The sequence below is a fragment of the Apus apus genome, chromosome 20 (genome assembly GCF_020740795.1).
Source record: "Apus apus isolate bApuApu2 chromosome 20, bApuApu2.pri.cur, whole genome shotgun sequence".
Lineage (NCBI taxonomy): Eukaryota > Metazoa > Chordata > Aves > Apodiformes > Apodidae > Apus > Apus apus.
The window spans coordinates 79690-102927 of record NC_067301.1 but is presented as its reverse complement, the minus strand read 5'-3'; the positions used below and the strand labels follow the sequence as shown (position 1 = coordinate 102927).

The 23238-nt window shown below is 41.9% G+C and overlaps 2 protein-coding genes across 7 annotated transcripts in view; one reads left to right on the top strand and one right to left on the bottom strand.

Moving 5' to 3' along the window:
* Positions 1-588: 588 nt before the first annotated feature.
* ERRFI1 (ERBB receptor feedback inhibitor 1) lies at positions 589-11509 on the bottom strand. Of its 3 annotated transcripts, none has more exons than XM_051637576.1 (4): positions 11317-11509; positions 3945-4143; positions 3752-3828; positions 589-3144 (listed from the first exon to the last, which is right to left on the bottom strand). In XM_051637576.1, the coding sequence occupies exons 2-4, from the start codon at positions 4064-4066 to the stop codon at positions 1946-1948; spliced, it is 1398 nt and encodes a 465-aa protein (XP_051493536.1). In that variant the 5' UTR covers positions 4067-4143; positions 11317-11509; the 3' UTR covers positions 589-1945. The 3 variants fall into 3 exon arrangements, with proteins under 3 accessions (XP_051493536.1, XP_051493535.1, XP_051493537.1); XM_051637575.1 differs by lacking the exon at positions 11317-11509 and adding an exon at positions 10569-10709; XM_051637577.1 differs by lacking the exon at positions 11317-11509 and adding an exon at positions 9887-10537.
* LOC127392994 (uncharacterized) overlaps positions 10766-23238 on the top strand; it is a 52012-nt gene continuing 39539 nt past the window's right edge. For 2 of the 4 annotated variants that reach the window (XM_051637578.1, XM_051637579.1), the window contains exons 1-3: positions 10772-11144; positions 12186-12238; positions 20133-20232. In XM_051637578.1, the coding sequence (XP_051493538.1) occupies positions 10862-11144; positions 12186-12238; positions 20133-20232 (436 nt within the window). In that variant the 5' untranslated portion in view covers positions 10772-10861. Of the gene's footprint in view, positions 11145-12185; positions 12239-20132; positions 20233-23238 lie in introns of all 4 variants that reach the window. The other 2 variants (XR_007891379.1, XR_007891378.1) reach the window with 2 other exon arrangements.

Below are 23238 nucleotides of genomic sequence, written 5' to 3'. Positions count from 1 at the left end.
TGTAAGATTTCACACTGCCAGATAAAGGCAAATATTGACATGTATACACAGGTAAAAATCAAAATTGTGTGATGCTTTGTGCCTTCAGTAACTTTGTCCATAGCTGACACGATGCAGTTAAATATACTTGCTTTGTGGCAAGTATTCACAGTTTCTTTCTCCTCTTAAGAAAAAATAACCATGTTATGCTTAGGCTTTTTTTGTGTTCTGAAAACGAGTAGCTTGTCTTCAGTCACCCTTAATGTACAGTTTAGTTCTTTTTTAACAGGTGAAAAAACTGAAGACAGGAACACTACTGCCCGCTCTGCATGATGGTCCCCAACATGCTGTGGGTGACTCTAAAAATTACAAAGGCTATTAATAATGATAGGGTGAATAACTTAAATCTTATAGGATATATGGATACCATACTTCCAGCTGGTAAGGAGGAATTAAAATTAATGGTGTGCAATGTGAGTTATTGAACACTTCTGCAGAAATCTTAATTTAATTCAAGCAATGTTGTAGCACATTCAATATTATTCACTTTGAGCTTTCCAGTAAATGCAGAACTCGGATGCACTATTCAATGAAGCAAAAACCAAAATGTATCATAAATATTTTATAACTTTATTAAACTCAAGACATGACAATATTCAAAATACAAAGTGAATTCTTTTTTATTCAATACTGTACACGATGCAGAAATATCAGTGCATTTCTATAGCATGTATTTCACCTTCATTTAGTTCATACTAAAACAAAAAGTAAGCTTTAAAATAGCTCAAACATCTCATTCAGCAGTTTAAACTGTAAACAGCTTGTTTATTTCTGTTAGGAGGAACATGTTCATTTTCTGTACCTCTGTTAATGAGCACCCTTTCTCTTGTGCTTATCTGTAAGAGGATAAATGTAATCAAAATGAGCGTGAGAAACTGCTAATGCACAAATGTGGCACCTCAGAGAACTTTAGTGGATTGCTGAGGCGCAGTGAGGAAAAATTAAACAGCAAAAAGCAGCATCTGAAGCAGTGAGAGATGGGACTGACACTGTTCATAAATGGAATAATCTTTTTTCCTCATACCCTCCTTCTTCCCTAAAATACTGAATAGAAACCAAAATCACAAGACCAGCTTGTGCTATGTTTCTGTATTTAATACAGTCAGAATTTCAGACTCTAGGTGAGCATGCAGTTGTTACTGCCTCTCTAATAGCAACAATATAGCTGCTCATATCCTCTGCCACTCTCAGGGCACTTTCACACATTTCTAGGATCCAGCAGGAAAAGAGCAGCAGAGGAGGCTTAGCAATAGCTGGTCCAAGTCTCCTAGTAAAAACTGCAAAATTGAGCCAGGTATGTCTAGCAACTGAAAGAATCCACAAAACCTAACTCACTTTAAAGGTCTATTAGTGTCAAATTAAGTTGCAAAGTGGATTCATCTTTTGAAATGCTCTTTCAATAATATGCTTGCCAAGTCTTGAAGTGGATATTAGATCTTGCAGTTACCTTCTTACCAGGTTCGCATATCCTAGTCAAAGAGGATAGTCTGTTCTCAGCGGAGTTACTGTGTGAAAGAAATTTTGGAAATGCGTGATACAAAATGTACTACATTATCTGCTCTCTTGTCAGCTTTATAAGTGACTAGTAAGCAAAGCTAGTTGTTTTTTAAAGTTACTACCATATAATATGTTCATCTAGGTAGCATATCACTGGCCAACTATGACTACTATCCCTCCATATGTTTCTGTGGAATCGTTGTAGGGCTTCAGCTATACATACCAAGACAAAAAACAATCTGAAGAAACATATCGGAGATAGGCAGCATAAAAGGACTTTACCATCCATTTTCCAGTTCTCGGAGGACAAACTGGTCCTACTTCACTATCTGAGAACCTTAAGAACTTTGTAACATGGTAAAGTTCAGCTCTGTCCTGAGCAACTGAGCTGAGACTGTACTCGCAGAGACTAGGGGGAAACCACGTAAGACAGGTGTTTTCGTTTCAGATGACCAGTTATGTCCGTTCTAGGTTTTGAGTCCAGTTTTGTTGGTGCTGAAGTGGCTATGCAGTCACCAGGCCAGGACTGAACCTCTGTGTTAGAGCTACTTTCTTCTGCTTCTCTGAAGAATTTCTCATACTTGTCCAAATATGGAGGCCTCTCAGGCAGCAGATAGTAATGTGTGGAACTGGCCTTCTTTCCATTTTCAATAATTGGAAGAATGCAAGGGACCCTGTTGGAAGATCCTTCACTATTTTGTCTTTGTAGAGCTTTGCTGCTGACATACTTAGGATCAGGTGCAAAACTCTGGGTGGGGGGCATAACCCCATTGAGGTATGATGGCAGGCTTTTGGGACTCGGTGTACGGGAGTTGCTGCGTGACAAAGGTTCTCTTGGGGGCACTTTTGGAGGCCTGTCTTCATCACTGTATGCACTAGAAGCAACTTCTGCTGACCACCTTCTGTAATCTGGTTTGAGAGCCCTAGGAGGTATGGGAACCCTTGGTGGAATCTCTGGTTTATCTTCATCAGAGTTTGGAGAAGACCTGTTTAAGTGTCCAGATAGTCTTACTACAGGTTTATTAAGAGATCCAGCTGGCCCAGAATGGGACCTTCGCAAACGTCGATGCAGCTGCTGTGGAGCAGGATAAATACTGGATATGTATCCATTTAGGCTTTGTGCAGGGTTGGCATCTTCTGGTTTTGGTCCCGTTGGAGTATCAAAGTATGCGTAGTTGATTTGTCCACAGCCCCTAAAGCTCCGTCGACTCGGAGTACTGGATTTAAAAGGACTAAGTTCGTAATCTTCTAACAAAAAGTCAGTATCTGAGCTAGTCAGGAACTCTACCTCTTTGTCAACCTCATCTGAAGTAAGGTCTTCAGAAATAGGCAGAGGGGGTAGTGGCCTGGAGCTACGGTCATTGGAAGATGTGGACAGAAATTGAATTGGCCCATTTTTTATTGGCACGTGAGGAAGTGTTTCTTCAGAAACACAGCCCATTGTTAATGACAGTTTACTAAAGCTGGGAACGAGATGGTCTTCATATTTTGAAATCAGCTGTTCATTTTTGGGACTTAGGGCAGGTGGACTGGACTTCTGAGATGGGACCTGGATGCAGCTTTCAGCAAAGCTGTGGTCATTCATGGAAGCAGGGTTGGAAGAGTGCCCTAAAAAGGTGAGAAAGTCTTAGAAACACTTTTTAAAGTAACACACTAGCACATGACTTCACCTCTGCAGGCTTAACCATTTAATTCCTTCTGATGCAACAGTAAGTAATGCCTGCTAATGACTTCAGTAGGTACTGAAGTAACTACTATACATCTTCTCCGGTTGTGGATTTATGCCTTTAGTTGAGAGAGCAGCTGACTACCTTATGTTTTAGGCCAGTGCTCCAGTTAAATGTGGTAGTTCAAGAGGCCCCAAGCATAAGCAACAGACCAGAGCCAAGCTACAAAGATCCCCGTGAAGATGGAAACATTTTACTAAATTACTTTTCTGTCTGAAGTGTAACAACAACTCAAAGGTCTCCAAGTACAAGGAAGAGGGGTTGTCGATCACATTATTTTAAATGTTTTGAGGTTGGTTTTTTGTGTCTTTTTTTTTTTTTTTTGTCGTAGTATTTTCTTGCAATGTTTGTTTTCCGTCACCAGAGGGCAGCATTATATAAAAAAACTGAGACACCATTTGGTGTCTTCGTGAAGACACGGGATGATTTTTTTCCAAGACAAATCCATTACACTGCTTAAATACGTATGTTTTAGCCTTTATACTTACCAAGGGATGATAAATGTTGCTCTGTTGATGGATTCAGATTATATGCCACTGCTATAGGGTCCATGTTAAAGAAAGTACTAGAAAAATAAAAAAAGCTTTCACTGTAAATAAACCATAGGTCAGTACTGGTACAAGTATTCTTAATGCTCATCCCATATACATGAAGATGCAACAGTTCTAATTTTAGACTCACTTTTCAAATCCACTGTGGCTACCCCAGCATGTTTTCAGACTCCCCATGCCTTGACTAGTGTGAAGGAATCCGGTTTTTAATGAGACTCTCATCTCCTGAGCAGCAACTCCTGCAGTTGACATAGTGCACTGCTCTCTGGTGATGTCTTGCAACCCTAGAAAATCACAGTCCTAGACAGGTTTCCTGTAGTTTTCATTTCCTTCAAAAGAGAGAAGAACATAAATATCAGAAATGCAAACTTGGTGAGATCACCCCTTATCTATGATTGTAGTATTTCAAGGAATTAGCTTTCTGTCCTAATAGCTGCCAATAGGAAAATTTTGCCAAACTTGTTATATTTTCTGTCTGCAAAACTAAAATACAAACCAGGTAAGTTTTCTTGCAGAATTAAACTGTATAGAAAAAAAAAAAAGTTCAGTAAAGCTGTTGGTATATGGCCACTGTGCATCAACAACTTCATTTCTTGTACATACACTGCCAGTTATTCAGGCAAAATAAGTTTTCCATAACAGTCTCTCTAATGTTCTAGTAGGCATTCATCTTTAGTTGTATCTTTTGCTGAAGAGTTTATGGTTTCCAGTGTAGCCAACATGTAATGGCCTGCTGTTTTTTGGTGTTACCTTTAATAATCTAACAAATAGCCTTTTCTAAAATAAAAATTATCACTAACTACTTAAATTAGAATTCTGAAACTTCTTTTACATAAAACAAGTAACTATTATTAACAAACTTAAACATGAAGATACTTTAAATCAGCCTCAAGTCTTCTATTTCAAACAAATGGGAAATCTAATGATTTTCTGTGGTTCTATGATTTGAAATAAATCTCAGCTTGACGTGTCCTGTTGTATTCATATTTATTTTAAATGTGTGAACAATGCTTTATCTGGCCCATTTACAACAGCAAAAATGTGTTGGTAATTGCTTTATATTGAATAAGTAGTCATAGTCTAAGGATTACTAAAGAAAAGTCAATGAACAATTAAGGGCCAGCTCTATGAGTACAGTATACATGTCAAAAAAACCCCTTCACAGTATGGTACTGCAAAAAAATAGGGTACAGAAACAAGTAATAGCTTATGATTATGTTAAATCTGTTAAAAAACAGGCAATCTATGCAGATATATTTTCTTTTTCCTTTAAGAGGAAAGATCCATTATACTTACTCGCAAATGGGGGGGTGAGCAGACTCCTAAGCAGGACTGTTTGTAAACCAGGTGCCCCAGGATTAATTTGCAATCTACCACCACTGTTTGCCTTTTATAAATGCTTGAGAAAGAACAACTCTGCTATGCTTTTCCAAATTTGAATTGGGTTCAGTATTGACCATCTAGGCAAACAGTATATTCAAAATAGCTTCTGACTGTATACATGTCTATTACGTGAAAGACCTAATCACATTCTTTTTAAGAATGTGATTCTTGATCATGACTACCAGTGATCACCCTTTTGTCAACAGAAGTGGGAGTTCTTATTCACTATCAGATACCCAGTGTATTTTAGTGAGACATTTAAGAAGAACTCTCAACAGGAGGCTATTACCTTTAATATAAGTGAACAAGGGACAGATCAGGGTTCTGTCTGCTGCAGCAGAACATGTCTTAGTCCAACTTGCTTCATCCCTCCTAATTTTAGTAAAGACTATTCTTCATTTTCAGACAATCTCCTTAAAACTAGCTTAACCCTGGATACTTTTACATTACACAGGCAAGCTGGACCCTTCCCAGTAATGGGAATTGCAGCTTTCGTAGTAAAATTAAATATAAACGTATGGCCCCAGGAAGCAGTAACATAGTTCTGATTAGCAAAGGAGTTAAAAATCTCTAGTAGTCCTGTAACAGCAGTTTGTTCTTCCAATTCTGTAGGCGCAAGCAGAACTATTGTCTGTAAGGCAGCAGAAGACTGGAGAAATCAGTTTGACAGAAAGACTTAGACGCACACACAAGTACAGCGCCAATTCTACAAATAACGTCCTATCATTTTAGGACAATTAACCAAAAAAGCATCCATCACATGAGCTCACACTGTATTGAACATTGAGTGATTTTTTTCCATGCCTCACAGATTCTATTCTATTAGCAATGAATCTGCAAAAGAAATTACGGAGACTGAATTAGTGAACTTGAGGCTTATGCCTATGAAGGAGTTTGTGTTTCCAATTAAGTACTTTTAGAAATCATATGCCAGTCACAAGTTGAAAAATCGCTGATACAGAACACTGATTAGTCAGCATATGATAGTACTCCACCTCAGTGCACGTACAAGGTTTGACAAGACCATGAGCAAGAAATTGATTATGATATTAAAAAAGAGACAGAAAGAGGGGGGTGTTTGCTGTAGTTTGAGAGCACATGTAATGTACTTGCTATGATAACATACAACCCTTGCAGGGCTTGTTAAGAAGCCCAACCTCCACCAGATCCCACGCCAAAACCACTGCTAGTAATTACTGTGTCAGCTTTCTGAATGCTGTCTAAATCTCAGCTCTCAAGACTTACAGTTGCACAATCGCCTCTATGAAATCCCTCTGGAATGCTAAGCTCAACTTCTGAAACAGACTTAAATATTTACATGCTCTAGGAAAAAGGTAATTTTAGCTTCTTTCAATCAACTCTTTATGTTTTAAAAATACAGCACAGACAAATTTTATAGCTGTAAAACTTGCTTGCTTCCAACAATAAACTCTTTGTGAATTTACAGAACTTGACTTGCCATGACATTTCAGTGGGGAGTTGCAAATGGACGGAGTTATGAAACTGTCCTTCTCCGTGCCTTAAGATAGGAGTATCAAGGGAGGTAAGGCATGTGCTTTTTCACTAAATCACCTACTTAATTTTTCAGTGGAGTCTAGAGAGTTGGTGGTGCTTGTATTTTAAAATACACATTAGCTTGCTGGAAGGAACAACATCTTAAGAGGGAGCCATGAGCACATGTAATTGAGGAGTACAAACTATTTTATACAGTGTTTATAAAGCTGAACAGTACATATTTCAGGAGGCTAATATTTTCTAGTGATTGGCTTTAAAAAAAAATTACAGAAGTCAAGTCACGAAGATATAAACACCAACAGTTTCCACTGTAACTGTTGACCCAATCCTGTCTCCTTAAAGATTTAAGGTTCTAAGCCTAACCATAAATAAAATCAAACTACATTTGCTAAAGAAAATGGACAGTATGCAGTAATGCAGCATTCTGGATCTCACACTTGTCTGCCATTCATTTGCACGGAATGGGTTTCTGGTTACTCTGCTTGTCTGGCCTCACTATTCCTAGATTATAGCACTGAGAAAGATCGAGGCACTTTGAGCACTTCTGGAAATGTTACAGTTTTAGTGTTATTCAAAAGAAAGTAAGTTCAAATTAAAACTACAGCTAGTCATTACTATAGGGCAGATACATGTCAAAGCAATCGAATGGTTTGTTGGTTAGGAAGCTATCAACACCATCCACTGTAAGGCAATGTGACTGTGCATGTGCAAAGGAGATAGTTCTTAATAATTCATGCCTGCTCACATTAATGAATATGAATTATTCTAAATGTCAAGTTATTTATATAATATGTACCTTTAGATTGTAACTGATGAGCGATTAATAATAAGATATATGTAAGCTGAAAATGGTCAAATGTATCCATAAATAGTAGGGTATGTATGTAGTGATGAAGGTATATGGGAATACACTGGAAAATTTTTGTGAGATGGAGTTGAGTTACATAGAACATCCTAAATACAGGGTCTTCATACTGATATATATAATTAAGTACTTGTGTTATAACCACAGTAATACTTTATTTAGAAAATAGGAAGCATTTGCATATATTTTAGCTCAAGACGTATCCCTGATCTCAGAGAGAATCTTATTATTCTATTCCCTGCTCTTCCAGACCCAATGCATCAAATATTTGAGATTAATCGGATTCAAAATAAAGGAATGTTTCAACAGATATGGAATACAGCAATTTGCTGTACAGACTTTTGAATGCTTGCACAAATTTTGGACAGATTTTATAAAGGCAATCCTATTGACCAGCAACTTACATACCTTTTTGTAAGAAAAGGGAAAGAGGAAAAAAACAAAACCTAAGACCTACTTACCACTTTTGGGAAGGGAAGTAATGTGGCTACCTTAAATCCACAGCTTATTTTTGCTCAACTTGCCACCACGTATCTCTAACAAATCTCAGAAGCAATTCACAGGAGGAGGGGCACATTTTTGCACTACAAGTCATCCACTCCAGCTAGCTGTTCCTTATTTGACAACATGATGTAATTTCCTTTTTGTCTTTGACTTTCTATTTAATGTAAGTACCTGAGATAGAGCTACCTCTTTTAATATTTAAATATTTCAGATTTGTAATTGGACTTTAAAAAGCCTAAGAGCTATTAGTATGCTTTCTGGAACTCCATATATTTAAAAAACCAAATCCTTGTTCTCTAGTGGTCATACCATCCCTGAAGTGTTTTTGCCTTTGCAACTAGATTAATGCTCAGAAACCAACACCTAGCAGAAACAGGCTCATGAAAGGTTAGTTTAAATCTATTAATAAATAATTAGGTCTTATTTACTGTGCACCAAACCTCCATAGTGCAGGTCAGTAATCCTTGGAGTCGCAAGCTAAATCAGATGAAGGCCTCAGAATATTTCTTCCCTTCAGAGGAATTATATTCTTTATAGTTATTATATAAATGAGGCATATTATTAGTTTTGAGAGATTTTTCTACACATTCTGCCAACCAGAAATGGACTGTTCTGTGGTACAAAATTTAAGACTGTGATCACTTAGGTAAAGATTGATTGAAAAATGCTGCTCAAATCATAGGAGCTTGCAAATAAAATTAATTCTACAGATATAGCCCAGATGGTGATGGGCATAAATTTAGAGACAAACCAGCTGAACAGCAGACAAGGTATTAGATTAGTCAGATATTTTGGAATATATTCACGTAACTGCAGTTCATCAAGGAGTTTAAGTTCAGGTAAAATTTGAACTACTGTTTCATGGTCCTACATGGCAACTGGGAGGAACCTGTAAATTGCCAGTAGAAAACTAGTAATTAAATAGCAAGACAACTGCCTTGCCTCTGCTTGTCAGATTTCAGATGCATGCTTAAGGTACGGTACTTCACCCTTCTGAGAATTTTAATGTGAATATAGCCAGCTTACATTCAGGAAATAAAAACTCCTTTATAGCTGACTCAGTCATAACCACAGTGTTAGACGCACTGATAGGTTTTAATTCTGTTTTCCAAGGCAGAGAAGTGGAAGTGTTCTTCTCTGAAATAATTCCTTTATTGCACCAAGAAAATACACCCCTTCAGAAGAGAGGTTTCTATTTAAAAAATAAAAACTGTCCCATATAGGTATATTGCTAAGAAAAGGAAACTAGATTTGTGAATAAAGTAACATGGGCGAACTGAGCAGTTTGGTTTCCTCTTTTTAAGTTTCACTAGCTTATAAATGCAATTCACAAATGTATCTGTGATGCAGAGGTTTTGTTCACCAGTAGGGCAGACTCAATATCCCCAAACTGACCAGAGACCTTGTCCCCAAAGCCTTTCCCATCCAGTTAATCAGCATATAATTAAGTACTGTTATCTTTATCAAGATCAAGCATAACAAGTTTTTGCCTATTGCTTCAGCAGCACTGCACAGGGTCCCTAGTCTGTGTGCTAGTGAGTCGGGTCCACTGAACTCCGGCTCCCGCTCTGCGCGTAACCTCCGCAGTGCTGTCCGCCGCATGCGGACACGCTCCGGCGGCACTGCCAGTACTTGTACGGCGGCGTCTCCGCATTTAAACACAGACTGTCTATTTTAGAAGATCGAGGATAAGTGTGTACTGGGGTATTAAGTCAGGAAGAAATGTTTATTCTAAACTAAGCCATCCTAAATTGAGAGTGCGACGCGCAGCGTCTGAGCCCACAATGCGGTCTATGTTTACTCACAGGAGCGAGAGGAGCCGCTCGGAGGCGAGTGAGAGGGAACACTGATACCGTTTCGGGTCAGGAGAAAAACGCGTGGCACGCCACGTTGATTCCCAAGAACGTGGCACCGGGCAGCGCTGGCCCCGGCGGGTCCCACCCAGCGGGACTTGGGCCGCATGAGCGCTTCCATCCCTGGGACAGCGCGCTCCCCCCGCGGCGAGCAGAACAGGTATCGTACCCAGACGCCTCCCACCAGATCGGCAGGTAAGAGGCGCCGCGGCGGGCCTGGGCCCCGGTGCTCCCCCTCTGCCACCACAGGGGCAAAAACCGCACTCCTACTTCTCCCCGGCGCGCCTCTCGGGCCGCGGCTCGCCGCCAGCGCCCACTGGCGTGGGCCGCACCGGGACCGCGGCTCCGTGCCAGGGGCCCGGCCAGCCCTGGCGCCGCAGCCCGGCTGAGCCCAGGCGACCCGCGGATGCTGGTGGCGGCCGGCCGCTCCAGCCCCCGTTCCTCTCCCAGGCGGCGGGGCCCGGCGCGGCAGGTACAAAGCGGCCCCGGGCCGCCGCCAAGCCCTGCCGGGCGGCTCAGGTCCACGGCGGGCTGGAGCGGCCTGGGCAGGCCGCGGCAGCGGGGGGCGCCCCGCCGCCATGGCAACGAGCGGCGCGGGGCGGCGGGAGGTGCCGCCGCGGGGGCCATCACTCACCCCGACAGTGTCGCGCAGCTCCGCATGTCCCCGCGCGGCCGCCGGCGCGACACGCATGCGCCGATCCGCGGCAGCGCCCGGTCACTGCCGCGCCGCGCGCGGACGGCCGCTCTTATACCGGGGGGCGGAGCCGCCAGGGAGCCCCGCCCGGCCGCGCCCCTCCGCACGTTGAGCTCTGGCCGGGAAAAGCCTTAGAGCCGCGCCTGGCCTGGTGAAGGTGCTGTGGGGGTTTCCAGGCGGGCGCTGTCAAGAGTGTCGGTCTCGCTGGGCAGGCCCGGGCAGCGGGGGCTGCAATGGGCCCCGGTGCGGACCAGGGCGCTGGCAGCTTTGTCCGGTCCTCCGGGCCCGTCTGCTGGAACGGCAGCCGGTGCGCCTTACGGGTAGAGCTGCCGGCACGGCACCGCCCCCGACTCTGTGCCCTCCTCCCCGTCTGCCTGGGCCTGCGGGGTCCGCTGCATCCGCCAGAGAGAGGGGCGCGGGGCCGGCCGGGGAGCTGCCGTCCGTGGGCTGTCCCGGCGGCGCGAGTGAGGAAGCGCTGGGGGCTGTCGCCAGCGCAGAGGCGGCGAGGCATCGCGGGTGAGGCCCTGCCGGCGCCGAGCTGCTCCCATGGCGGCTGGCTCCGCGCGGAGACCCCCGCTCCGCCAGTGCTCGGCGTCCTTTCCTGCCGCGGTTATCTGCTTGGCTTTTCCCGGCCGGTGCGCTGATCCTTCAGAGGAACTGGCCGCCGCCCTCTGCTTCAGTGTCCTACCTTGTGTCTTTGGGACCCTGTTTCATGGGGAATGACGGCGGTTACTCGTTCCGCTGCCCCTGGCCTGTCCCGCTCCTTTGCCGTCCCGCCGCCACCAGGGCGCGCGCGCTCTCCCGCCCCGTTCGCGCTGCCGGGGGTCGCCCGCGGCCCCTCCGTTCATGCGGAGCGCGGAGCGTGGCGGCCGCGGATCCGCGTTCATCTGCCCTTCGGTGTGTGCCGCGGCCTTCTCTTGTGACAGCGGCTGCGCCCGTGCAGCGAGGCGGAGCCGGTCCTTGCCCCGCGCGTTCGGTGTCCCGGTGCTGTGCAGTCGCGGGGAACGCTTGTCCCGAAGTATTAAAAGTAGGGAAAAAACCAACACCCAGCACCAATGGTTTCACCGTTGTAGGAATTGCTACTGTGAATACCCATTTTTCTGAGCTTTGTGTCGAAATAAATCCATCTTCCCATGTCCTGATTTATTTGGCATCTTGCGTGGTTTATTACAGGTTTGACAGTCTGTGTTGTGCCTAGACATAGCATTTGTGATGGTAAAACGCAATGCTTAGAGCAGTAGGATTCCCAGTGAGAGCTGCTGTGTAAAGACTGTTTTGTGAGCATTTGCAGGCAATGCTGTTCATTACAGCATAAACACCGTGAACCTGTTTTTTGATCAGTTTTGCTGTACAGTGCAATCATTTATTTGTTGGACAAAGATACGTCAACATGGGACTCTAAAACTCCTAGCACTGAGAGTTGCTAACAGTAGGATTAAGAAAATGTATTTGCTATAGTCTTTGATCTGGAATTTGTATTACTATTGCTAAGAAACAAGAATGCTTGATTTCATTGCATGATGCCATGTCTAAAACTGACTTTGCATTCTCTTTTAGGGCTTCTGTTGACCTCTGTTGAAAGTCTCCCATCTGCCCTTGTTCTTGTTGAGGTAAGCTCTCCTACGGCATGCTCATATTGTAAGAACTGCTGCATGCTGTACAAATGAAGGTGATGTGAGAAGAAAGGGAAGGAACGTAAACTAGGAGATATTTTGGGTGTGTTTTGTTTTTTTCCTTGGATGTAAGAAATGATGAGGAGGTCTTAAGTTAGCTGGATGTGTTATGTAGAGAAAACTAAAAGAATACAAGGGAGGGTGTAAGCTGTCGAAAGGAGTAGAGCAGATGAGTGAGGTTTTGTGTTTTTGATTAATGAGGGCAGACTGTTTTTAATGGTGAGACGGCTCTATGTTGTGTTCTGGACACGTGCAGAGAGGGGTTAGCAATTAGTGATGGTTGCCTGTGGTGAACTGTACATGATCAAAGACGACTTCCAAATGCTTTATACTGCTGTTGCTCTGGACTTGAAGATTGCAACTGTTTCTGTGGATGAATTGCATATGCAACGTGAGTTATTTTAAGTTTAAATTGTCCTGGTTGCATATGTGTGTTGAGGAGAAAGTACTTTTGTGGGTTTTTTTTAAATTCAGGTCTGTTGGTGTTGAGGTACGCGCTCTCTAATGGTGTAGGTAGCCCTAAATGTTATGAATGGATACGAAGGACAATTCTTTTTTTTTTAAAATGCATTTTGGAGTGTTGACGTGACTTCAGTGGGACAAAATCCTGCAGTGCCTCCATGGTAGAACTATAATGATAATATTAGATGTTTGAGGTTTTAACTTGTTTGTGCTTGAGAATCCTTGGTCTAGGAAAAAGTCATTTTGGTTTTCCCTGAAGATGTTACTCTATGGCATCAGCAGGCCTGGTTTTACTCTTAGTACTCTTTGGTTCTTGTGCATGGAATGGAATGGAATTTTTGCGTCTTATCGTTTAATGACTTCACTTACGCCCTTTGCTCACTAAAACCCCACTGCCTTAAATTTCTGATTTTTCTACTGAATATAAGTGTTTAGTAATGGTGTCCCTTGTAATTATTTCTGTGCTGACTTGTGCAGAAGAAATTGAATTCTGTACCAACAGTTACATTATCATTTCCCTCCCTTCTTTGCAATATAAAGTTATTTCAGGACTCAAACCACCTCGCAATTCTGTAGGCATGTGTAAACCAATCTTTGCAGTTTGCTAATTGCCCTAAAGACTAGCTCCTAAGTAATCTTTGGCATCCTGGTTGGTTAATACTAGTTAATAAGTCTGCTAAAAAAATAGCTCTGGTAGTATCACAAGACCTTTTAAACCTCTTTTGTGCCCTGCTCTGGAGATGGATAGTATGCTTATCTGCATTTAAAAATGAAATGTCTGAATTCTGTGAAAAAATAATATAATGGACTTTCATTCATAATACTCCCTTTCATTCAAGGATTCTTTTTGCAGAGGGAATCCCTGTGTTACTGGATGTCCTTTGAACTAAGCTGTCCTATTTCTAGCTTGCCTTGCAATGTTTGTCTTTCCAGTGATCTCATTTCTCTTGATATTTCCTGTTTTCAACACTTAAAATTTTCTGTTGCTATTTCAGTTTGTTTTGAGAAGAGAAAGGCATAAATGTAAGCAGCAGCTGGAGAAGCAAAAGGCAAAACCTCTTTAGGAAGCTAGAAAATTATAGAAGTAATATTTCATACTGAAAGATTAGAATGGGAAGTAATAGATACGTATTTTTTAATACAGAATGTCAGATATTACTCTTGTATGGTCATTCTGTAAACTTGTGGTTATTTTTGGTGAGCCAACTTCTGTAAACAATAACTTTGTTTTACAGTAGCTGTGGCTGTATTATTGCTTAATCCTACTTATTCATGGTAGCTGCTCTTGAGCAGGAAGCTTGAGGGGTTTTTTTCCCATGTTTTCTGGTAAATGTGCCTCCGGTCTGGTTACCTGAAAAGGGAATGAGTAGCTTAGACACTCTGCCTTGTTAATGACTAGAAAAGGTAATTGTGGTAAGTCATCAGAGAGGAAAAGCTTTTCTAAAGAGAGGTAAACAAAGTGTAAATAGGATGCTGTGGTGCTAGTTTTTGCATGACTAGTTATATGAATGAGTGCAGTGTAGGTAAACTTCTACAGCACCTACAGAGGTGCTTCTGCAGAGCTGAGACCAACTGTCACTTACTTCTCATGTAGCCTTTAGAACGCTTTAGGAAGGGATTGCCTGGGAAAAACAAACCTGGCAAAAAGCAGTGTATAAGATGAGCTACGAATAGATCTTTCCATTAGGAGATGTCCTGAATTCTGTCATTATTCAAATTCAACACTTTAGCCTTGGTTTGGATACTGACTTCTAAAACTGAGTTGTCATGTCCCTCTTACCTCTTTCTGAAAAATCACAGCCCTTACTTCAATTGGAGTCAAGATGTGCACAGCAGTTAAACTGTGTGCGATCATTATGTATTTTCATTTTGTATGTCTTATTCAGGTCCTTATCTTCTGTTCCATGGTGTCTGACGGAGTGGCTCTACATATGAATACTGAGTTTAAAGAATCTGTGTGGTACTCTGTTATTCTAGTGATGGAGGCATTATGACAATATAAACAAAATACGCAGCTAATAAAATCCTTAGTTACTTAAGTTTTGAACATCTATTGCCCTGAAGTGAGGGAAATCAACTTAAATATCTGATAATTTGAGGGAAGAAACTACATACAGGACACATTGGAACTGTAGTTTCATTGAACTGATAGCAAGTCAAAGACTGGTGCAGCAGTGGTAAACTCGTGTGCTGGTACATGAGCGGAGAAATCATACTGCCCAAAATTACAAGCAGTTAAACCTCAGACTTTGTTCTTCCTGGATGGCAGATGTTGTGCGGTGCATTGTGTTACTTACTGTGTGATAGAGAAAGATGTGTAGGTGTGCAAGGAAGGGACAGAGACAACTAGTTTGAGTGAAAGGCGTATTCACAGATCAGCAGTGCAGACCTTTGCATTGCAAGGGTAACAGTATACTGCTGTGCAGACTTGATGCTGAAACAGCCTCTACAGGGGCCATTACTCTCAGGCTTTGTGCAAATTCACCCTATACAAGACTTTAAAGTGATTTGATAATGCTAAATTGCCTCTTAAGTCATCTGTAGAGGCTGACACAGATAGCAAATCTTTTATGCTTCAGGCATATGGAAGTGGTTTGTGATGCAAACATGCTATCTAAAGTGGAAGTACAGTATGGCTTTTGTGAGCTCTCATCTGTGTACCTTGATTACATCTCTGTCTGAGTGCTGCAAATGCCAGAAGTTTTATATGGCTTCAAAAACTTTGCACAGAGAGCCTGATGAAAGAAAAATATATTAAGACTGTTGAGAAAGTGCATTGAATCAAACTGCTGGGAATTGGGAGAGGACGTTTTTCCACTGCCCTAAACATCTCTTGTTTGCTTTTTCCTTATGCTAGGGCAATATTGTGCTAGATGGATCTTGGTTTTGAGGCAGTAAGACTGCTGTTAGGATACATCTTTATTTTGCCCTACCTTTCATATTTCAATCAGACTCTTCCATCATTTTCTACCTACATAACTAGATACACATTGATTTAATTCTGCTTATTTCATTCTACTTAGACATTCTGCTCAGGTCCTTGTCTCTGCAGACATATCCTGAATCCTTTCAGAAAAGGACTATTCTGTTCTTTGACACTGAAGGCAGCAGAGAGTGCTACAGAATTTTTTCAGTGTAAGGATTAATCGTTGCTGTGAATGAGAAACATGTGCCTTACTTCACTGGTCAGATTTGTATGAATGCAATTACACCAGGCAGGTGTAGGGCAGAATGAGTGTGTTGTATTTCCAGTTTAGCCAGAAGACCCACAGAAGGGAGGAAACTCATGGGTCAGTAAAGGAGGGCTAAATTAGAGGTTAGCATATTCAAGTGTCTAGACAGCAAATACAGACATACTGCAAAAGTCAGTCTGTCAGGGAGTGGAGAGTCTAGATTAAAAAGCCATTTCAAAGGCATGTTGCCTGGATGGGGTAATCATGTGCTCAGACTTTTTCAGTACATAAGCATAAGTTAAGCGAAGGAAGAGATCAAAAAAGGACATGAAGATTGACACAGATTCTGTAGCAGCTTAAACTGGAATGGAACTTGGTAAATTAAAAATAGCTGATTGTTCACACTTGTTTCCCAGAAGTGGCCACAGCCACATCTGTGTTTTACTATCCATTCTGTAATATTTGAATGCCTTGCAGAAATCTTATATCCATCCTGCTGCTGTAGGGACATTGCTATACAGCTCTCCCAGTCTAAGTTCATTCTTGCTTTCAGGCATGTAAACTGGTCATCAGGAAGCCAAGCTCTAGTCTGCTGAAATACCTGGAGCTCACTTAATCCCTCTTACGTTGGAAGCTTTTAGGGCAGTGTTGAGAGACGTTCCACTGCAGGATGCTGGGCGGATCAGCAGAAACAGAGAAGCTGACTCAACCCTCAGTCAAACTGCTCTGTTACACCCCATCTTCTTCCTTCCAGGGCCACAGGGTTTGCTGTCAGCTGACTGGCTCAGCTGTGTTTTTATGCCCTTTAGGCACAGCGCTTAACACAAGTGTAGCATTATGCGTAACGACCGTTCGGGAGAAGGTCCTGGAAATCTGGCCGTGTGCAACGTGAGGGGTCTGCGGTACTGCTCATGTTCAGTTTCTTACGTGGTCATCTCATACATAGATAAATGTCATCTGCATGGCAAAGCTAAACAGCCCAAGAAGGACAAGATGCATTCACACAGTATTTTGCAGGTAGAGGTGTCTGTGGTGGCTGTTCTTCAGAACAACTAGAAGCTATGTGAACAGTGGCATAGTGCTCAGCATGAGCTGTTACACCTTACCTTGTATGTTGGCTTTGATAAACAGCCAAAATAAGATTGCATCTAAAAACTGCAAAATGCTGTGTGTCTAGTGCTTCTTCACTCTGCCAGGGAAGGATTTATGTCTCTCTGCTCCAAGATATCTCAACTGGTTTGCCCACTTCGAGGGGAGTGTATCTGATGCAGGGGCCTCTGATCTGGTCCTGGCACAAGATAAAGTTTATTAATTACTCTAACAAAGACACCAAGGTAAGGGACACAAATTAGATCAGACGGTGTATCTGTGGAAGGAGCCAGTCCCAGGTGATCTGGTGCACTGCTGCACACGCTGTTGAGACCCTGTGTCCACTGAGTCATCTCCAGGCACACCATGAGGCACTGCCCAGCGTGAGATATGTGGATTGCTCTGGCCGAACCCTTGTTTGTGAAGACCAAACAGGAACTCTTGAAAAATAATTAAATATCATCAACACCTTTAGCTTTTGGGTATTTTATATTGGCAAGTCTAGAAGTCGTTAGTCTCTTACAGCTGTGATTGGGCAGTAGGTTTCACTGAGTTTGGAAAGAATGGTAGCTGCCAGCTCTATGCTTTCCTTCTGCATTTTTCTGTGGCACATTCTATCCTTTTTGCCTATTAAAGGTGATGCCTTATTTTGTTCTTTTGATAAAATTGATTGTTTGTAGAGTATCATAAATAGGTGTGGCTTATGCTCTCTACAAATTTAACAGTAAGCAACACTGACAGCCTGGAAATACAGCACGCCATTAAAAACATAACCCAGAGACGCTCGGGATGCCTTATGTATTAGGTGGGTATCTGTGAGACCTCTGAAAGCAGGAGACTTCACAGATTTTACAAGACCTGAAGGTGGAATAGTGTTTGGCTTTGGTGAGCCAGGAAGGTAAGACCAGACTGAGCAGGAAGGACAACAGGTGTAGACCTCAGTTGGTTCTCATTTTGAACCAGTAATTTCAGTTGAAAAGCCATATATATATATATATAGAAACAGTATTTGGAAACAGTTCTAAGTGTATCATTGTAGAAATAGTTTGGTAACTTGATTCCCAAATAGTATAAAGTTAGTTTTATTAATATTTGAAGTTCTGCCTGTATAGGGCATGTGGAAGGGGATACAAGAGTCTGCCAAGTTTTGAGATGTGTGCTTGTATTTGCACTACTGATCCCTTGCCACAGACATTCCCAACAAAGTAAGACTGTGCTGCTGAACTCGCTTCTGTTTTTTAGTCATGTCAAAATCTGACGTGTTTTAAATGTCTCTTTATGAATGATAGCTTTAATTCCAGAGCCTGATGCTTTCTTACCTGAGTAAATCTTTGTGCCTACTAACAAAACACTAGTTTTCTGAGCAGCTGAGCACTACAGGGCCTAATGATTTTGCTGGAAAAAAGATAAATTAACATCTATGAATTTCAGCTCTTAACTTGTGTTTACACATGAAATTTAATAGCTGGTATTTTAAATATTTATTTAGAAGTATTTTTAAATGTTTGTCTCTAGTCCCCTGTCTCTAGTTAAGGTTATATATATGTGATTTAAATAATCTTTGTGAGATGTAGAGAAAAAACTAAGGTCTTGCCTTTATTGCCTCAAAACTTTACAAATTGGGCATCTCAAAAATTGCGGCATGAGAACAGCTTTTCACTCTTAAACGTATATGTCATATGAATGTGTACATACCTGTATATGTGCGTACAAGGCAGGTCTTAACTATGCTTGTGCAAAGCAGCATAGGTTGCAGGTGGGTAAAGAAGAAGGGGAAAAAGTTGGTGTAATCACAGTAATTCTCAGCAAACTTTTTGTATAACATTTTGCAATCTGTTTTTGTCTCCCAACTTGTCTCTCCCCTTTTTCTTAGTTTTATTTTATTAATTTATTAACATCATTCACCAGCCTGATGTATTTGGACAGAAAATGAGATTCCTCTTGCGTTTGCTCCCAATGCCCACACGGTTCTTGTTTCAAGGCACTTAGAAATATTACGGAGTTAACTTCTGTGCTGGGTTTGTCCTTCTGAACCTAGTGGCAGTTGGAATTTACAGCTGTCACCAATGCAAGTTGAGAAAAGCAAAGCTGGGTATGTGTTGACTGGCAGTTGGTAGAAATCTTGACAGATACCTTTGCACATAATTGTATTAAAATAAGCTATTTGATTACTTACATTCTTCTCAGAGCACTTCTGCATGATGCACACTTAACATTACATGTACTTGCTCTACTGTGAAGTTGGGGGGGCAGGAATGGGGAAGGATTCCACCGTAAACCAGAATATATTAATGCTGCAGGAATAATAATCTGCTTTTAGGAGTGAGAAACAATGACCTTTTGAGGGTCTTAGTCTGGTTTTTAGTATCTTCACACCTCACATAAACATGGATAGAATGATAAAAATACAAGTTAAGAGAAGAACCTGATTCTGTTTCTCTGCTCCTCCCCTTTCCCCCCCTCAAAAAAACCAACAAAACTAAAAAAATACTTTGCCACTAATATATCAAGCATGGTTGCAGACTCAGAATTAAATTATTTTGTGTTCAAATACAATAAATTTACAAGGGATAATTAATTTATGCTATTTCTTTTTTTTAAGTACATCACAGCAAATTCATAGGAAATATTTCACACTTGATTTGAGGGGTGAATCCAAATTCTGGTGGAGGTTTTTTTAGGAACTAAATAGCTTGAGTTTTTAGCACATCTTTGATTTTAATGATTTAAATTCTGTGATGTTCTGTCAGCAGCATCACCTTCTGATTGTTAATCAAAGTGGTGTGAGGACTAAAGCAATACATAATAATCTTTAGTCAGTTCGAAGGCATTTGAATTTTAAATTTTTTGTGTAGTTTGTGGTAATGAGATGGAGCTGGTGAAAGTAGATATGAAGAGTAAAGCATGATGAAACTGAATTTGTTGTTGAGCTTAAAATATGGGGAGGAAAAAAAGTTTTGCTGTTACAAGGCTGGCAGTAGCTCTGCAGGGAGAGCAGTGGGGTGAGGTCCAGATGGTGAGGCTGCACCTGCACGGCCAAAACCCACCATCCACCGTTCCAAGTGTTGCTGTTGTCTTGAGACTGCACTCTCTTCCTTCCTTTGCAGGCCTCTGCAGGTTTGGGAGCTAGGATTTCTTTGTGGAAATGTCTTCCTCCCAGGATCTGCCAAGTGTCTCCATATACTCGGGGCAGGGCAGCTGGTTCTGGTGAGTCTGTACAGCCCACAGCAGCTGGCATGACCGACCTGCCTGGCTGGCAGCAGGCACAGACTTTGCTGGGCAGGGGCTGGGGTTGTGGAGGTGGCCTTGGTATGGAAAATCCTCTCTCATCCTGTTCCTGGATCACTACATGTTTTTTTCTCCCTCCATCACCTGCATTTCTCCTTTGCTGTTCCTATGTGCTCATGAACACAGGAAGGATAATTTTCTTTGTAATTTAGCAACTGGGAATCCTATCCCAGATAAACTTTGACATTTCCAGGAAGTCATAGGTACTCCTCTTTAAAACATAATGAGTTTGTCTTTGTTTTCTCCTCCTCTAATTGGCACTTTCCATTCTAATAAACCAACACCCACAAACTATGCAGCCACATGATCTTTTCAGTTAATACAAATCGTCATTTCCAGTCCAATAGACTCAGTTAATTGTGCAAACCTGCAACACACCCATAAAGTGGCTATCTAGTTTGTTATGCAACGATGAATCATGAAGGAAATGTGGAGTGTAATTAAATACAGTGATGTAAAGATAGTAGCATGAAGCCAAAATCAAAGTATAAGTGATAATAATCTGTATTAAATGTTGTTTTTTTTTTTTGCATGTTGTTTTCAGAAATTACTTAAATGATAAGTTATCTGACTGCTGCACACATGCCTGGCATATGTTTTGACAAGTTAAAAAAATGACCTGCAAACCTGTAAATAAGACAAACTAAGTCTACTATCAAAATAGTGTTTTGGGGAAGGAAAGGTATGTGGCTCGATCTCAGACTAGTCATGCAGGCACTTTCTAATTTTGCTGTGATCTCCCAGGTGTTCTGGTCTTGCTGGAAGCAGCAGTTTCAAAGTAAAGCCTTTGTGAACATTCCGCTGCAAAATGATTTCTAGTAATGCAGGCCTTATCTCCAAGTTACTTTAATATCTTGTCACTCTAGCAAGGGAAGCTGCTGTCTGTGTGTTGATAGAGAGCTTTAGGCTTTCATGGATAACAGGTTTTCTGGTGATGGGGTAATGATTTATTTTAAAACCTCTTTTTATAACTTGGAAAATAAGCTTTACATACAGAAATCAACACATGCAAACAGGTGACTGCACAGTACTCTGCAAGTATGTTGTTTTGCGCTTTCCGAGGCTGCTTGCTCGCTGTACCTGAGAGCATTTGTCTGCTTGCTTACTTGTTTTCCACACACAACAAACACTGGTGATAACCCCGGCACGTTCCTGGTAAACATGTTAAGAATTGTTTTCCTTGTTTGTCAGATGGTATTGTGTTCCCATGCAGCAGCTGACAGCAGATCAGCAGCATTGTCTCCTGAAGTCAGCTGGCTGGCTCCCAAAAGACAGCCTGTATTTCAGTGGAAAAGAAAGATAATCCAGAAGTATGTGTAACAAAAGTAACATCCATTCAGGATCTTGTGTGTGCACCTGAATATTGAGACAGTGCGCAAACTGAAGTTCTGAATTTGAATCTTTGCTTTGGCTGTGGATCCAACTCCAGCAGAGAGATTTGTGTGTGGGAATAAAAATAACATGAGAAATGCCCTAATGGGTCAGACCAACAGTCCATCTAGGCCAGTAATTGGACTCCCGTGGGAGCAATAGGAAAGATTAGTTTGGGGAAAGCTTGGAAGGCCAGGCAGTTTTGTGGTCTGGCCCTCCTCTGCTGTCCCAGAAATACTCTCCAGGGTATTTTTACTGTATGGCATTTTCAGAGGCCACTGTGCTTTTTGTAAAACAGAGATGCCTAAGAATATTCTATGGCATAAAAATTATGTTAAGTGTATTTAATCACTTGAATTTAAAATTTCTGGGAAATTTCTTAAACTTTACCATTGCCGTCTCTACTTGAGAGGAACTAGAGCAGCTTGCTTGTATATCAGGTTCTGGTAGCTGGTGTTTATTTTGTAAAGAAGTTATCAACAATGTTATTTGGCAAACCAGTGAACAGGAAGAAATGTCTTGGGAGTTGTTATTTCTTGGTGCCAAAGTGAAAGGGTTGGCTTGATAATTTGTCCTGATAGCTGAATAACCCTGAGTCACCCAAAGTAAGACTTGACTGCTGAAGTCAGATTTAAGGTAGCTGGGATATCCCAGTCTGTAATCTCTTCTGTTGTTGTAAAGTTGAAATCCTTTTCCCCTTGCATGGGGGTGTTGGAAGCAGTCTGTCAGCATTTTCCATATGTTACTATGAATTCACGTGGAATTCTTTCAGGGGTAGCTTGCCATAGCTAGGCTACATATCTCACCTGCCTGAAGTTCTGTAAAAATTAGCACATGCCATGAGGGTCATGATAGTATTGCCTCATGGCAGAAGTTGTGAGTTAATCTGCACTGCTCTGTCTGGTAGTCTCCAGAAGCTGTGTAGTTGCTGTGTACGATGTCTGCTTATGAGAGACTTTTTGTGAGACCCTGAGGATCGCTGCAGAGGAGAGGAAGGAGAGACTCGTATTCTGCTTGTGGATGCACACACTTGTCGAGTGGAAAGGTTCTGGGAATCCTTCACCTTGCACTGAAGAATCAAGCAGAAAATGTGCCGAGGGTTCTTTCTTCACAGGGACATGCAGGCATCCTTCTTTCTGAGAAGATTTAAGCAGTAAACTGAGGAAAGAAGAAGGGTTTCTAAGCGAAAATCAGCAAGCTGCTCTTTTAAGCACAGGAGGAGATGGTGTGGTGAAGGTGAGAAGTCAAGGGTGAGCAAAAGGGATGAGGAGGTAGGAAGGAGTCAGATGAAAGCAGGCATTTAAGAAGATGCTGCTAGGAAAGCTAGATAAGTAGAGGAAACTGTCAGAATAAAAAATTCTGTAGTTGAAAAAAACATTTTGTCATCTGCAGCTAGGTGTAAGGGGGACATAATGAAGCAGTCCAGTGTTGGAACAGGTCGCACAGAGTGGCTGTGCAGTCTCTGTCCTTGGAAGGTTTCCGAACCAAACTGAATCAAGCCCTGAGCAACATGGTCTGACCTAGTGGTTGATGAGCTAGTGGTTGATTATCCTG

Excerpts from the sequence above, each read along its gene's own strand:
- ERRFI1 (XM_051637576.1), bottom strand. The coding sequence starts at position 4,066 with ATGTCAACTGCAGGAGTTGCTGCTCAGGAGATGAGAGTCTCATTAAAA. Across the intron at positions 3,829-3,944 it reads AGCCACAGTGGATTTGAAAA|TACTTTCTTTAACATGGACC; the intron begins GTGAGTCTAAAA and ends TTATTTTTCTAG. Across the intron at positions 3,145-3,751 it reads GCAACATTTATCATCCCTTG|GGCACTCTTCCAACCCTGCT; the intron begins GTAAGTATAAAG and ends TCACCTTTTTAG.